This window comes from Leptosomus discolor, chromosome 3 (genome assembly GCF_034619465.1).
Source record: "Leptosomus discolor isolate bLepDis1 chromosome 3, bLepDis1.hap2, whole genome shotgun sequence".
NCBI classification, from domain to species: Eukaryota; Metazoa; Chordata; class Aves; order Leptosomiformes; family Leptosomidae; genus Leptosomus; species Leptosomus discolor.
This window is the reverse complement of record NC_141393.1, coordinates 19,515,032-19,532,784: the sequence shown is the minus strand read 5'-3', so window position 1 is coordinate 19,532,784 and position 17,753 is coordinate 19,515,032. Positions and strand designations below refer to the sequence as shown.

The window sequence follows — 17,753 nt, the reverse complement described above, 5'->3', positions numbered from 1 at the left end:
TGTTTGATGAAATGACAAATACAATTTACACAGATTGTAAAAGGTACTACGTAAAAGCTGTAACTATTAGTAAATAATATGCAGAAACGAAAAATTACTAAAGTAGGCGATTATCTGCTACCACAATAATTCTAGACTGAAAAATAAGCAGAGATTGGCTAATTTAATAGACTGCAGTTGAAATTCTGTATTCCTTAAAGGGAAACAAGTACGGTAGCAACGGCTTTTAACACTAGCCATCAGAGGCTTCAATACTGCTTATTACATTACTGTAAGAGATACTAAATCTTGCTGTCCTGCTTACTAACTGCAGCAGAGAAACCTGACAGTTGTTAACAGACCTTCCTAAAAGTATTAAATTTAAACAAAAGAATTACTTTATGTTTAAAGTTATTATAGAGTTATTTTAAAAATAACTTCTCCTTTTCTTTACCATAAGTTATACCACCCCAAAGAATTAATAGAAAGTTGAACTTATGGCTAGTTGTTAAGCATGAAAGTTCATTCAAGAAATTTCTGAAACTGAAGAAGAGCTTTTCATTCTGAGGTAATCACTTCAAACTGAATAAAAGTGTCAAAAACCAACATGGCAAATTCAAATAAATCAGTTGTGCAAAACTGACAAGTGTCAGCAGACTTTGTAGGAAAATTTCAGAGAGGAGCAGCAGCTTGAAGAGAAACCAGGTACCAATTCTAATGTGCTCTTCTCCGATCTCCACCTAGAGAACACCAAGAATGCTTTCTGGTTCAATCCCTTCCAACGCTTACACTTGCATTTTATTGTGAATTCAATCTATTTTCCAATCAAGCTGCATAGCAATACTGAGTTCAGTCTTGATGCACTTCTCAAAGGACCATCACAGCCATTGATCATTTAGGGACAGGTCTGTTTTTTAATAGTGAGTTACTGGAGAATGTACTAATTGCAAAAGCATTTTGTTTCACATTTAAAATAAGCCTTTATGCTGTATGCCCAGAAATGAAAGGCTGAAACAGTCTGTTAATAAACACAAGATGAAAAATTAAAAGCCAGTTACTATGTGCAAAATCAGCTTCTTTGGACTGAATGTCATGATCATTTACACTAATGACAGCTGGAATGGCACTGTATACCTGTAAGAACAAGCATTTTCTCTTTTTCACATCACATATATTAGTTTGGTTAAATATACTCCACTTAGTTTTGCATGTATTAGAACTTATTTATGTAACTTTAGGATGTCTCTATAATCTAACAGGAAGAATAATTATCAATTTTTGTACTTTAAGATTTAAAGTTTGTTAAAGATTCTGCCCTCGGCCCCCCCCGCAGAAGTAAACACTGCACAACCATACAGGGAGTCAAACACTTAAATGTGGCATGGTCTCAAAAAGGAAGCAACTTCCCAATGGCAAATCTTCACTTTTATTTAAAGAACGTGTGCTGTAAGTAAGGCGCTAAGTCATTATATCACTGTTTTCTCTGCAACTAACGCATATATACTCATAAAGATACCTATCAGAATATCTGCTTTGTATTGTGCATCTGGGAGAAAACTTTATTCTGAATGTTCCTACAGTAAAGTGCTTTTCTCAAGGCTCTGGGCATTTACTGTAGCAGGATAAGTAGCTGAATACCAGAATACCTAACACTGAAATGCAGCACAAATCACCAGCCTGAAGTATCAAGAACAGGATCATTCCAAAGTGGAGAGGAAGTAGACTTGAGGTTGTGGTACCAACTCTGAAGGCAGACAGCTCTCTTTCAGCTCTTGTTTTTTTCTTTCATTGCTCCTCACATACAAAGAGAGAGAGCACTCTTTATACTTTGTTGTGTCCTTCCCCTGGATGTTTAACACTTTACTTCTTCCTCCAACCCAACTCCGTCTATTTCCCACCCATACTTCCTCCTGCCGCGAATCAAGAACATAGCCTACAGACCACGCTTGCCGAGATAGGTATTTTTAAGAGTGGTAAGTGGTCTGTGCAGCAGGTTGCAGCAGCAGACCACCAACGTGTATGCAAACCTAAGCTGTGAACTAAAAAGGAATCGGCAAAGTCCAGATGCCTCCTTTGTGGGCAAAACAGTAGCAGTCACTTGCATGGACCGGATAAGCAGCAACAGGACACGACCAACAGAAATTAAAATAACCAGTGGAACAAGCTGTCACAGAAGGCTGAGAAATTATCAGCATTATAGATGCTAAGAGTTACTGCAGATGGCCATCTGTGATGGTTTATAAATATTTAAAATCAATGATGCCACAACGCAGGGCGGGTGGCTACACTGTGCCCTGGTGGACCTTGCCTTGTTCTAATCTGTGTTGCTTTCGAGGATCCCTTCCACCCCCAAATGAGATCATTATTATTAATCACTATCCTTGCTCCTTCTTTCCAATCTTCTGGGCTTTTTCTCTAAAACACTAATTAATAACTGTGAGCCATTGCCCTATAATGACTTTCACACAATAAAATCATTAATGCAAAATAAATAGGTAAGTTAAAACGCTAAGAAATACAGTGCTGTTTTGTTGAATGTAAACATGAAGAAAAAAAATAATTATGTCACTGAAAAATGCTCAAGTCTGCGAGCACACTAAAGCAGAGCAATTGTTGACTGATTTCTAAATTACACCTTTCTGGTGCAAGTTTCAATGAAACCAATTGCTTGGTATACATTTTAACTGTGTAAAAATACACCAGATCATCATTTTCTGGTTAAAATTTCATATAATAGCCACTTGTGATATTGCATTTAGCTTGAGGCCTGAAGGAGCAAAACAACACTAAATCTGCTCAAGATGACTCCACATGTAGAAAAACAATCCTGGGTCTTTTACATTAATGAAGCTAGAAGGAAGAGAACTGAATGTGAGCTCACTATCAGAGTGATCAGAGGGACAGGTTGCTCAATAGTACTACTACCCTTTTTTTCCCACATATGCAGAGTTATTTATTTTCAAAGATAAAGCTTTTCTAGTTGTAGGAACTCTATTCAATAATGTTACTAAACATCTTTTTCCAACCAACAGAATTAGGGCACCTAAATTTCAAGTACTTCAGAAACTAAACTCTTCATGGATAAGGGAGAGAGTATTGCTTTTGTTCTACAGAAGATGTGACTCCATTGATAACAGCTGCATTATAAAACTACTGCCTTATCTTACAAAAATGTTCTTACACACAAGCAACTCTAATGTGCTTCTTATTTCTTGACTTGATCTATGATCTCACTGGCATCACGGAGACCTGGTGGGATGGCTCCTATGACTGGAGTGCTAGAATGGAAGGATACAGGCTCTTCAGGAAAAACAGGCAGGAAAGATGAGGGGAGAGTGTAGTCCTCTATGACAATGACGAGCTGGAGTGCGTGGAGCTCTGACTAGGGATGGATGAGGAGCTGACCGAGAGCTTATGGGTCAGGATTAAAGGGATGGCCGGGACAGGAGACATAATAGTGGTGGCATGCTACAGGCTGCTCAATTAGGAAGACCGAGCAGATGAGGCCCTCTATAGACAGACAAGAGCAGCCTCATGTTCACAAGCCCTGGTCCTCATGGGGGACTTCAACCACCCTGACATCTGTTGCAGAGACAAAACAGCAGGATGCAAGCAATCCAGGAGGTTTCTGGAATGCATTGATGGTAACTTCCTTCACCAAGTGATAGAGGAGCCAACAAGGAGAGGAGCTATGCTGGACCTTGTTCTCACCAACAAGGAGGGGCTGGAGGAGAACGTGAAGCTCAAAGGCAGCCTTGGCTGCAGTGACCATGAAATGGTGGAGTTCAAGATCCTCAGGGCAGCAAGGACCACACACAGCAAGTTCACCACCCTGGACTTCAGGAGAACAAACTTTGGCCTCTTCAGGGAGCTGCTTGGTAGAGTACCATGGGATACAGCCCTGGAGGGAAAAGGGGCCCAAGACAACTGGTCAATATGCAAGGATCACCTCCTCCAAGCTCAGGAGTGATGCATCCCAACAAAGAGGAAGTCAGGCAAAAATGCCAGGAGGCCTGTGTGGATGAACAGGGAGCTCTTGGACAAACTCAAAAAGGAAGCCTAGAGAAGGTGGAAGCAAGGACAGATATCTTGAGAGGAATGCAGAGCAACTGCCTGGGCAGCGAGGGATTAGTCAGGAAAGTCAAAGCTCCAATAGAATTAAATCTGGCCAGGGACATCAAGGGCAACAAGAAAAGCTTCTATAGGTATGTCAGTGACAAAAGGAAGACTAGAGAAAATGTGGGCCCTCTCCAGAAGAAAACAGGAGACCTGGTTACCCGGGATATGGAGAAGGCTGAGGTACTCAATGACTCTTTTGCCTCAGTCTTCACCGCAAGGGCTCCAGCCACACCGCCCAAGGCACAGAAGGCAAAGGCAGAGACGGGCCGAATGAAGAACTGCCCACTGTAGGAGAGGATCAGGTTCGAGACCATCTAAGGAACATGAAGGTGTACAAGCCCATGGGACCTGATGAGACGCATCTGCAGGTCCTGAAGGAACTGGCAGATGAAGTTGCCAAGCCACTATCCATCATATTTGAGAAATCATGGCATCCTGGCAAAGTTCACACTGACTGGAGAAGAGGAAACATGACCTCCATTTTCAAAAAGGGAGAAAAGGAAGACCTAGGGAACTACAGGCCAGTCAGTCTCGCCTGTGTACCCAGCAGTACAACGGAACAGATCCTTCTGGAAAATATGCTAGGTCACATGGAAACTAAGGAGGTGATTGGTGACAGCCAACATGGCTTCACTAAGGGCAAATCGTGCCTGACAAATTTGGTGGCCTTCTACAATGGGCTACAGTGTTGGTGAATAAAGGAAGAGCAATTGATGTAATCTACCTCAACTCGTGCAAAGCGTTTGATGCTGTCCTGCATGAAATCCTTGTCTCCAAATTGGAGAGACATGGATTTGATGGATGGACCACCTGGGGGATAAGGAACTGGCTGGATGGGTGCACTCAAAGAGTGGCAGTGAACAGCCCAATGCCCGTGTGCAAACCAGTGACGAGTTGCCTTCCTCAAGGTTGGTAATGGGACTGGTGCTGTTTAATATCTTTGTTGGCAACAGGGACAGTGGGATGGAGTGCACACTCAGCACGTCTGCCAACGACACCAAGCTGTGTAGTGCCATTGACACACTGGAGGGAAGAGATGACATCCAGAAGGACCTAGACAGACTTGAGAGATGGAACCGTGTGAACCTCATGAAGCTCAACAAGGCCACGTGCAAGGTCCTGCACCTGAGTCGAGGAATCCCAAGCACAGATACAGGCTGGGCACTGAGTGGACTACGAACAGCCCTGTGGAGAAGGACTTGGGGGGGCTGGTGGGAGAAAGACTGAATGTGAGCCAGCAATGTGTGCTTACAGCCCAGAAAGCCAATCACATCCTGGGCTGCATCAACAGAGGTCTGGCCAGCAGGTTAAGGGAGGCGATTCTCCCTCTCTACTCTGCTCTGGTGAGATCCCACCTGGAGTCCTGTGACCAGCTCTGGGGCCCCCAGCACAAGAAAGACATGGACCTGCTTGAGCAGGTCCAGAGGAGGGCCACAAAGATGATCAGGGGGCTGGAGCACCTCCCCTGTGAGGACAGACTGAGAGAGTTGGGCTTGTTCAGCCTGGAGAAGAGAAGGCTCTGGGGAGACTTTATAGTGGCCTTCCAGTACTCAAAGGGGGCCAACAGGAAAGGTGGGGAGGGACTCTTTATCAGGGAGTGTAGTGATAGCATGAGGGGTGATGATTTCAAACTGAAAGAGCGGAGATTTACATGAGATATTAGGAAGAAATTTTTCACTGTGAGGGTGGTGAGACAGTGGCACAGGTTGCCCAGAGAAGCTGTGGCTGCCCCCTCCCTGGCAGTGTTCTAGGTCAGGTTGGACGGGGCTTAGAGCTACCTGGTCTAGAGGAAGGTGTCCCTGCCCATGGCAGGGGGGCTGGAACTAGATGATCTTTAAGGTTCCTTCCAGTCCAACCCATTCTATGACTTGCTTCAGTGCCCCACACACGCTTGGAAAAAGTTTGATCTGATTAAGTGATAATAGATTCTGAATTAGGCTAGCAAGAAAGGGGAGGGGAAAGCACAAGGAAGTGTTTTACTTTCACAGTACCTGCATGAAGCCATATTTGAGCCAGAGTCATCCAAGGATGCAGAGGACCTTGTTTAGGTGCACTGCTTTGCAGAGATGAAGCAACCTCAGAAAGCGCTTGCTCCACTCTGGAAGCCGCTATTGATGTGGCATGGACTGAACCTGTGAAGTAATAAAACAAATTTCCATCACAGAAAGAATGAAGGCCACACACGCTGCATAAAGCATTTAATCATAACCCTTATCATAAGAGGTTTTACTCCGAACTCCTCAAGATTTAATTTACATGTACTGTTTTGGGGAACTTTTTTGAAATGCCAGGTTAATTATCCTTGTTATGAAAGCTTTTATACTGGTCTGAAAGACTATATAAAAAACACACTGAACACTGGTAACTATACCTGACAGATTTTTGGGTTGTTACTATGAATACTCTCTATTGAACTCAACACCTCTTTTCTGGCAATGTACGATCCCAAAAAAAGGTTTGTGATGGTATCGCATGCTGTAATCTTCAGGTTGCTGCATGCACTTTCTTGTTAGTAATTGCTACGTCTTTCCATAGAGTACACTTAGAGGACTATTTTAAGACTAATAACAGCACAAAAAAAAGAGAACTAAAATATACAAGATGATCACAACATACCCCATCACAAATACACAATTAAACTGCACTGAATGTAAACGTTAGCTAACTAAGAAGGATGAGCTAAAATGCCTTGTGGCAAAAAAATCCCTTGCATAAAGAACATTCCTAAAGCATACTTTGTAAAGGGTAATTCTGGCAAAATGAAGCATTTATAAGTGAGATTAGAATCTCATTGGCAAATACTACCCTTTTCAAAGTACTGGAAATAAAAAAAGTCTATGACTAGAGAATATCTAATGGCAACTGTACTTCGGATAGCCAATTACTGACAGCATATTTAGTAATGATTTTTTTTTTTTTTAAATCAAGACAATATTTTAAGCTACACTCCTTTTTGTCATCTAAGCTTCAATGCATCTCTAGTTGTTTTATAATTACAAATTATAAAATCTCAGACTGACTAGGCCTGACTAATAAATAATGGAACTGACATATTCCATATTGGATCAGATGAGAAGTCTTCTAAGCCCATCAGCATATCTTTAATGGTCAACAATGGCAGGTACCCCAAAAGAAACTACTGAATCCTGTATAGGTTGAACTGCATCCCACAAGCTCATCCTCATCACTAGCAGTTAAGAAATAAATGAAACCTTTGCTCTCAACATCACAGGTTTTCTAAGACTTTTAACAAGTAGGGATTTGCCACATAAAAAGTACATTCCTAAGTGTGACAAGATACACCAGGAACCAGAAAAGCTGAAGAAATTCCTAGTACACACATCAATGGGAAGAAGAAGTTTGTCTGAAAGTGTGCATCATGTTTCCCTTAACAGACAGAAACAAGGGAAAAGCAGCACAGGATGTAATTAGCACTTCATATGTCATTATGAACAAGGCATTGCCCTGAAACAATATCTGGCTGTGGAGTTTGCTTTCCTTTACCAGATGAAACAACTCAAACTTCAGCCTGCAGAGTTGAACATTCACTGAAGTTTTGTGTGTCTTATCTTTAAGGCTTAACTTCTGAAGAAATATAAAGGGAAAGTTGAAGTAAGAAGCACGTGGAGCATATTCCAAGAAAAACATCAGCAAAGGGACCATAAATAAGGACTAGTCACCAGTAATAATCTTCTTGTCTGACATCCATTTCTGTAAATGCACATCACTGCAGCCTGTCACTTGTTAGCCTTCCAGGGACTAATAATGAAAGAGCCTTCTCATCTCTCCAGAAGAATTTGTAAAGAAAAGACGTGATTCAATGATACAAAGAATATAATCTAATCCCTTCCTTCTGAAAAGCAAGGAAGGGATTAGATTATTTAGTGCTAAAAAGGGTTGTATTTTCTATTATTTAAAGCAAGGAATCTGGCTGCTAGCCAGGCCACAAGTAACTTTATATAGAAAGTATGCTGTTAGATTTTAAGTGTCTAGTACTTAACCATAAAGCATATAGACTACTAAAACTTTTTGTACATAAATTTCTATACAAAAAAGAACTATACTGTGATAAAATTCTTATGAGTTGCAGTGCCACCTATATTAAAGTTAAAACACAGTGGATACTGAGTGCTTCCCATGGTAATTAACTCGTAACCCAGACTTTATTCTCAGATAAATAACATTAAAAAAATTATTTCAAAAAATTTTTTTTCAAAGTGTTATTACTCAAATGCTTATATTTCCTGTTTAGGAAAAAGATATCCCTTAGCATATTGCAGCAATTAGTTCTCTGAAGAAATACACACACATACAAAGTAACGGTCGTAAAGTGTCCTTACTTCAATCAAACTACTAGAAAATAGTTATCTCCCATCTTTCAATAAATTAACACAGTTGACATAAAAACATACTTTAAATTAATCAATAACAATCTAAAATTCAGTGTGGACCAAGTCACTGTTTTAGAAACTCAGACTGTAGATTATTCAACATAATCAATTACATTTAAGCTGCATCTAAACAACATCCCAAATAAGTGGATTCTTGGGGTTTAAGTTTCAAGATCAATGATGAGCAACAATCGAAGAAACTTGGTGTAATCTTCTGCAGGGCTGTTTGGAGATCCCAGCCTTTGAAATCCTTTATGCTTCGGTCTTATTTAAAATGTAGAGAACTTAAGGATGTTGCAAAACAGAACAAGAGCATTGATAATTGGGCTTTTTGTTTGGTTTTGCTTCTTTAAAAACCCTCCTTGCAGCAGCTATTAAAAGAGGTATCAAGCACAGGGCTACAGAGTTTACAAAAGGAGGGATGACCTCTAGTACAGCCTTGCATATCTAATCACCACAGCCACTGTATCCTTTATCACACTTTTACATCTTTGCTATTACCTTTTTTTCTTTCCTTTTTTTTTTTTTTTTTTCTTAAATAACAGTAGTGTTTTGACACTGCTCAATCAGGCATCTTTCAGGTACATTGCACTCATGCTGATAGCTCTAACCCGTAAACCCCTGAATGCTTCTTTAGTATTGCCACAATTAGCTGTCATCTGGCTCATTTCTGGCTTTTTATGTTAAAACATAATTAGTAAGCTTTCATTTGTCAGACAACTAAAAATCATTTAAAGATCATTTAAAGATCCTGTACACTAAAAAGCCTTTTCTAACCTTCCTTCAAATTTTATTCAACCCTTTTCATATTAGAACTAACTTATCTGAACTATTTGTTCCTTGTTCTAACTGAGAGGTTCCCAGATTCAGACCTTTATAGTCATATTACAATTCTAAACACAAATATCCTTGCTCTTCCCAGACAACTTCTAGACCTGCTGTTATAGTATGACACTTAAGAATCAAGAAAAAAATTCCCTCAAAATACCACAAGCAGCAAAGAGTGTTTGTTTTGAAATATAAAAGCATGAGGTCTGGAAAAGTAATGTATCACCAAAATTGATCCTGGCTACTCATTTTCATTTGTTTAGTTTTGTTATGAATGCTTGTTTATACTAAAAAGTGCAAAATAAGGACTGTCTTTGCAAGATCTAGAATTCAATATTTAAATTACTTACTGATTAACATCTGGAATCACAATCACAGTGCATGCTGAAAGTGTGACAGAAGGTCTTAATCATAACAAAATGTTTCCAAACCAAAAAGGTATAACCTCCCACTCAGGTTCCCTATAAGGACATTTGTCTAGAATTTACAGTTTCTACTCACCATACTAACATAGCATCTGCAACAGCCATGGTTACGTCAATGTTTCAATTCAATCTCAAATACGAAACCTACCAACAGCCTCATACAAACACAATTTAACCAAGAAGTCAACTCACAGAAACTTTTCTTTTCGAAGTCATACCTACAGCTCAACTTCCGTGAACAATGAAGTGTTCAATTTATTCTCCTCAGGCTTTTCTTAAGATAGTTATTACTGGAGAGGCTACAAGAAACCAATCTTTTAAATACCACTTAAAAGTCATCCTATGTAAATAAGCATGTTATGACTTCTTCAGTTCTTTCCTTGGTCACTTCCCAATAAATTCTTCACAAGGTAGCCCAACAGACATGAACTAAGACGTGGACTCTATCAGCACTTAGTTGGAGAAAAGCAAAATCACTTTGCTATGTACATCAAATTTTCCTTCTGAAAATGAGTAAAAGAATGGACTGTCATCCTTCACATCAACTGACAAAAACACTACAACAGGATTTTTTTATACCACAAAAGAGAGTATCACTAAACAGTTTTACATTCATCATGTTTTCAATGTTTCAACATTTACGTTGAAAGAAAAAAATGCTTTAACAGCAATGCTCATGCAGGAGAAGAGAGGAAAAACCCCATGACTTTCAACTTTACATGCACACAAAGCTGCCAGTAAGAACATTAGTGGTGTGACATAGGGACAACTCCGTGCTAAAAAAAGCAATTGCATGATATAAAGAGGCAGTGATATAAAGAGGCAGTACCTTCTGCAGGACTAATACATCACCGAAGTGATGCATTCGACAAGACAGATTGGCAGGTTTAGACAAAAGTAACAATTTTTCCTATAATATTCTTTAAGCGTCTGAAACACCTTTCACATTCTCAGATTACAAAGCTAGATTATCTTTTGGTACAAAGTTATGCATGGAGATATTAGTAGTCAGGTATGGACAGCATCATTCATAAAGCATCCTCTCAGCTCTTTGAAAAAGACTTTCCGTGCTTAGTCTCTGTCAAATATGTTGGTTTACACATCTTCTTAGTTTTCTTTCCTCCACAAATTGGTCTCCTGTACTACCTCATAAAAATCTATGAAAAATAAAGTAAATAAATGAAAAATCTTGTAATTTACTCTTCTAAAAACACAGCTTTATCATGTAACTGATTAGAGAAAAAGAACGTTATTTCACATCCTGGTTAAAGCAGCAGTTATTTTTATTGATCTATATTCTTCATTCTCTCTTATTTACCTTGCTTTCATCATTTCATTATTTTAAAGTGTACTCTTAAGTGATTTATTCTGCAAGCAAGATTTGTATCACAAGAGAAAGTAGTAGTTTATTATGACTCATGACAGCAGTTGCATTGTTGCATTCTGGACCAACGTACTCCATAGGAGCAGCAGGGGCATAAAATCTTCTCTAATAAAGCATACTGGCAGCTGGCCATTATGTTATACAAGATCTTCCTAACAGATCTTTATTCGCAGTCCTCTAGAAATGAATACTGCCTCTTTAATTATTAAACACAAGTGTTAGTTGAGTGCATCCAGGTCTTGTAAGATTACAGCCCTTGGGGTGACTGAATGGGCAAAAAGCATCAGCCTTGCTTTACAAACTATCAAACTTCCACTACTGATGGACAAAATGTGTATGTTTTGTGGTAAAGGAAAAGGTGATATAAGTCCTTAGGAAACTAATAAAACTGCACAGTGAACACTACTTACAAACTGAAAAAAGGGAGTAAAACCCATGAAAATAGGCATCTGATGGCTTGCCTTTGAACAGATCAAACCACAAATTAAAATCCAAATTAAGAAAAACAAGAAAAAAAAAATATATAAACTAATAACTCCAAGAAAGCCAGAGGATTTCTGATAATCTTCAAACTGTAAATCAGGTTTACAGGGTTTCAAAAGATGAACAAATTATATAAGAAGATCACTGCTTACAATATTTTCATAGAGCCTTTGCTACACCACTAAAATCATGTTTCTGTTCAACAGAAATTGGAAGTCAAGATAATAATACAAAGTGCCTTTTGCTTCTTTCACTAGAAAAAAAAAAAGAGCTTAACAAGATATAGAACATGAGATTTTCAGCCCTGGTAACTATACCAACACGCTATATGCATCCAGGCAAACCTCTACTTACTCAAAGACAGAGAGCTTTAACTTTCATTAAACATTTACACTATACAAAGGACTCCAATATCTGGGGTTTTTTCATGGTTCTGCTACTTCTCATGCATATGGTGGAAGCTCCTTTCCCTGAGGATACAGTAGCTTGGAAATGGAAAACTTAGGCTTTACATAATGGAATCCATGCTTGAGCTTCTGCATTCTTTCAGTTTGCCTTCATTCTTGAGTGGGTTCTTATTAACTTGTAGCTCTGCAAAGAACAAGTAATTTAATGCTAACTGGGATGTACTGTTCATAGAGGTCTGAGCAAGTTCAACTCAACCACACCCAAACCTGTAATAGCAATCAATCAGCTATTCAAATGCTTCAAGAAGAAAGCCAGACTTCAATTAGATAAACTTCTGTAGGACACAGATTTCCTGGAGTCTAAAGGAGGCACTTTCCTTAAGTTCCAGTTACAGGCTTACATACGAGCTAGTGTTTTCAAAACTCCAGTCTTATGTCAGCTATTTTAACAGGAGAATTCTGCTAATACTCAAAGATTTATTTTCTGTATTTTGTTAGGAATTAATATCTTTGACATGACATCAGTTAAAGGCCAGCTGTCAAAAACTAATTTCTTAAGACTGGATTATAGTAAATGCAGTGACAAAAACAGTGCTATGCATAAAGCTATAAGTGAAGGACAAATTAACAGAAATGAAAAGCAGTTAAAAAGAAATGGCTGGAAAACTATGTTGATTTTACCCTGCCACCTGAACTATTCTGGCAGCATTACCGTACAGTTTGTATTCAAAGAACACGGGGATTGATCTTATGGCATGTTTGAATTGGCATCATTTCAATGAACAGAACAGCTCTTGACTTGAAGTACCATAATGCTGATTTTCAGGGCTCTAATAATTTCTGAATCATTCCAATATGCCCTACCTGCTGTATGAAAATACACTGATATATAGGCAATTTTTTCCTTCATGTGAATTTTCAGGGAAGGTTTTGGATGCAATCAGCTAAAAGCTTTCTGAAATTAAGTAACTAAAAACTGTACAGATCAGAAGGAAATTCTGTGGAAAGGACAGTCCTGTTAGGCAAAAGATGCCAGCAATAGAAATAATTTACAGCAGTAAATGCTACAAAGCAGTCTTGGCCAATAAGCTCTTTTATCAAACATCTATCATTTTCTGTAACAGTCAGGAGAACGGATTATTAAATACGTCTGCAACGTCACCTCTTTTGGGATCAGTAAAACAGTCTATTCTGATGAAACTCTCAAAACCCATTCAGTATTTAATGAAGAGCATCTGAAAGACCAGATTTCACTGACACTGTTGAAACTTAAACTGTTTAAACACAGTTTAGCAGTTATGAAGATTATCAGAAAAATACAGCACAAAATAACATGCCCATCAGGAATAGAAAGCAAATTTACAGCGAGAAGGTGTACAGGGCTCAGGAACTTGATCACAGTATGGAGAGGCTGCATGAGGCCAGACAAAGGTATCTGGTTTAGGATGAGGATGAGGAAGATGAGAAGATACAAACAGTTGGAGAGGAGACTCTGTTCTTGAGAGAGAAGATGAGGAAGTATCAGAGGCTAAAAAGCGAAACAAAGAGAATGATAAGGGTGTGGGGGGGCGGGAAAGAAAAAAGATCCAACAGGGTTTAACGGACTCATGGATGCCAAAAAATGCAAAGCATTTATTTCACCATTCAGTAAGATGGAAATGGATTCTACATAAAATAAGTATCACTTCTGAAAGCAACATAAAATACCCTGTGCTCATATGTACCCTCCTTGCATACTAAACTAGATTAAAAAAACCCAAATTAAACATTAAAAAAAATTTAAACATTTTTTCCCCTTACGTTCTAACGCATACATTTGTAAAATATATTTAAGGGGAAATAAAGACCAAAGTTTAAAACTCAGCTATTATTGTTTCTTTCTATGATAAACTCAGTGGACTGCAACCAATAGACAACAAATTGAATAATCTGTTTTTAAAAAGATTGAGTGCAACTTACCTTAACCAAAACAGCCAACTGACTCTTAAGTGATTTGTATACGCATATCTATCTTTGGATATGAAATGTGCCTGTCTCCCTGTGAGATTTTACTTCAGCGATCAACTCATCAAAACTTTTTTTTTTCTCCATATTTACTTCCCTCATCAATACATTTAAATATGGGCACACGCCACTCATGGCAAACCAGCTGAAACAGAAGGCAAACTTAGTAGATTCGCCACAGTTATTGATCAGGGCATTAGAATTAACAGTCTAGCCTTGTAAGAAATCCACGATACACTCTTTTGATACTTTAAAGGTTATACAAATTTAAACTTGAATAATTTAAAAATTTCTGATTATGGAATTGGCAAGAGCTCTATATAAAACTGTTTAAGATTTTTTTTCTTTTAATTTCAACTTTGATTAATTGATACACCTAAGAAAAAGAACGTTTTACACCCATTACCCTAGATGTTTGGGTTTTTAAAAGGATTTTAAAATTCAAATTGCAAGTACTTAAGACTTCAGATTTGAATTTTAGCTCTCATTTCATGGTACTCAGAATGGCCGAACTCAAACTAGACAGGCAGAGGGGACCACCATCATCGGTGGCAGGCAAAGCTAGGAAGGGGGAAATTTCTAACTGTTCATGTGTATACACACACATAAATGCATACACATGGTAACATTATACTGCATAAAGAGGAGGGGAGCAAACATTTCCATCCCAAGAGGATTTTTCGCAATACCTTTCCTGCATACTCCTATTTTAACATTTGGTTATTTATTTGAATGTCAAATTCCTTCTGCATTTCTCAACACTGTGGATCCACAGAATTTGCACAAGCTCTTTCAGCCTATAAAGGCCTAACATCTTGACCAACTATTGTTTCTATCTACCTTTTGTGAATAATGTTTTTTTGACAGTCTGCTTAACGTTTTCTCACTTAAACACAATGACAAACTTGACTTCTTTTATTCTTATAGTACCATAACCTTTTAATTTCTGCAAAATTTTTATATAAGCTTCTGGATGAAGAATTTTGGACATAACTTGGATACAGAACTTTCATATATATACTACTGTCCTTATTAAGTATTGGTATTGCAAAAAAGGTTTCTTCTGCTAAAATTAACAATTAAAAAATACCCAAACAAAAAAGCAACTTCAATACCCCAAAGAAACAGGAAAAAAAGAGACACGCCCCCCCCCCCCCCCCCCCCCATCCAGTCTCCACAATTTGCTTTTATTGGAAACATTATCCAAAAGGGAACCTATATTTTTAATTTCCCATCTTGTCCTCCTTGACAATAGAGATAAACTCTAACACCATAGCTGACATTCAGAAAAAAAGACAAATTGGAACTCCTAGAAAAATCAGAAGGTATGTATAGATCCTTTTTTCTCATCAAGATACTGGCTGCAGGATTTGAATCTGCAGCAAGCTTCTTGAAAAGCTCACTGTTTTGGGTAAGGGTTCATCTTTTCTTAAAAGCAGTGAGGAATATGAAAGTCTTTAAAAAGCACCAATTCTGCTCTCAAGTGTGGCAGACATACAATAGGACACCCTGAAGGTGTAGATCAAGAGATGTGTGTTCTCATAGGGGAAAAACAAACAAAACCCCACAACTAACCACAAAAAACTCCCACAACACCCCCCCAAAAAGCACTTTTTTGAAGGCATAAAATAAATTACTATATCTGTGTCTAGCTGTCTATGTATATGAAACGTTTAAAATCTAGTTGTATCCTTAAAATCAAACCATGAGCTAGACTAGAATACAGAATGATCACTATAGAATGATACAATGTTATCTTCTACATTTTAATTACATGAATACAAGAAGATGGAAAATTCCACATTAGAGGCAGCAAGCTAAATTATGCCATACTTCAGACCATATCATATTGCAATTCTTTGAAATCAGGTGACCTGATCTTTGTAAGCAAAACTGTTTGCCTCTATAGCAAGCACAGAACAGTTTCTATTTACTTATATGATTTCAGAATTAACTGAACATTCAATCCAACTTTAACTTTCAGAAGTTAAATATCTATATTGGATTTTTCTCTACTGCACAATTCTGATATTAAACAAAGAGACACATTACACATTTCAATGTATCTTAATTTATGGGTCAGTGTATTCTAATTCATAGGCTAGTAAACTTTCCCATAAGCTGTTTGTCAAAGTGTGATTAAGCAGAAATTCACATCTGAAGGATGCCAGGAAAAGCATGCTACAGTTTTGAGATAAAACCCAGGAAACAGAAAACTCCCAATATTTATAATCCAAGTAACATACTGTAAAGTTTTTTGGAACTAGCACCATCACGGTAATTCCTTCCGCGATTTTCACAGAATGCATGTCTCACCTGTTTTTTGGTTATATGACATTTAAAGCATATCAATTTGCATTGTGATAATGGAATATATTAAAATAGGCAAATTATATACTGCAAATATTTACTGACCTGTAGCAATCTTAGCTTTTTATAGTGCACCAGTGCACAACAGTTTTTTATGTATAGATCAAAATATCACAATATATATGATTTGTAATAAACAAATTTTACTTACAATGTTGAAGCTACGTCTACAGTAAGCCAACCCACCCATGTAATTATATTTTAATATCTATTAGAGATTTTAATTAATTTAATTAGCAATGATGTCTTCAGGTTTTTTGAGATAAAAGTTTTCTGATTTACCTTTTAAAAAGAAATTATGTGCAAATACCGAATGGAAGAAAAGCATAGGACTTCAGCAAACAGGCTAGTTCAGCATACTAATTTTTAGCCCACACATAGGAAAATACCACTAAGTTCAGCAAGATCCATACTACAGATATTTTCATTTACAGAGAATGTGGTCAGGAAGCACTTAATAAATAAAAAAAGAAAAAAAAAAATCTTGTATTGCACAATGTCTAGTTCTACTTCTATGACAATGAAAACATGATTTCATTTTGCAAAATAAAACAAAAAAACTAATGCAAAATCTAGCTATGGCCAAACCATTTTATTTATTTTATTGTTCAAATGCAGTTCTTACCTGTTTCAGGATCACTGAAATCTGGTAATGTAATTGTATTAAGCTGTCGTCTATCAGCTATAGCTCTGTCTAACAGGCTGCTCCCACGTCCAGAATCACTGTAATGAAGTACAGAAATTGTAAGCTATTAAAAAAATAAAAGTGTATACTGAGATAGAACTTGCATGCTGCCCTCCTCCCACAAAGGTTTTTGCTATAAGAGTTCTTGCTATGAACAAAATTAGTACCAAGCACCACTCACAGTGCACTAAGCCAGCCGCATTAAAACAGAATTAAGCTGAGCAAAACTAAATCCGTATTTACTTCAGCAATTCTGTTTTCATAATTAATATAACCACAAAGGGAATATAGTCTTTTAATTAGATTCACAGCTAACAGCTTTACAGGAAAGATTTATTGTACCTTAAATTTTTATATACTATGAGGTACAGCTCTCACAGGAAGCCGAGATGGCAGATCTAAGTTTGAAAATCCACACTTTTCCCACACTGAAGAAAAACACTAAACTCAGGACATCTAATTTTAGGTAAAGATGTTATAAAGATGCCATAACTACATTTCACATATAAAGGTGTCACTTTTATCTCTAGAGTTTTGGGGTTTTTTTGGTGTTTTGGTTTGTTTTTTTGTTTGTTTGTTTTTAATACACACACACATACACATTACCCACTGAACCTTACATTTGATCCTAATAGTGCAGTAGGAACATTTTGAACACTTCCAACACCTCAGGAGTCT

At 37.7% G+C, this 17,753-nt stretch overlaps 1 protein-coding gene across 3 annotated transcripts in view; it reads right to left on the bottom strand.

The window, feature by feature from the left end:
- TTC7B (tetratricopeptide repeat domain 7B) overlaps window positions 1-17,753 on the bottom strand; it is a 153,174-nt gene that overhangs the window by 33,282 nt on the left and 102,139 nt on the right. Inside the window, exons 17-20 of one of the 3 annotated variants that reach the window (XM_086463592.1) lie at window positions 17,016-17,113; window positions 13,380-13,544; window positions 11,537-11,587; window positions 6,090-6,230 (exon numbers count right to left, since the gene is read on the bottom strand). In XM_086463592.1, coding sequence (XP_086319718.1) covers window positions 6,090-6,230; window positions 11,537-11,587; window positions 13,380-13,544; window positions 17,016-17,113 — 455 coding nt within the window. The remainder of the gene's footprint in view (window positions 1-6,089; window positions 6,231-11,536; window positions 11,588-13,379; window positions 13,545-17,015; window positions 17,114-17,753) is intronic. The other 2 variants (XM_086463594.1, XM_086463593.1) reach the window with 2 other exon arrangements.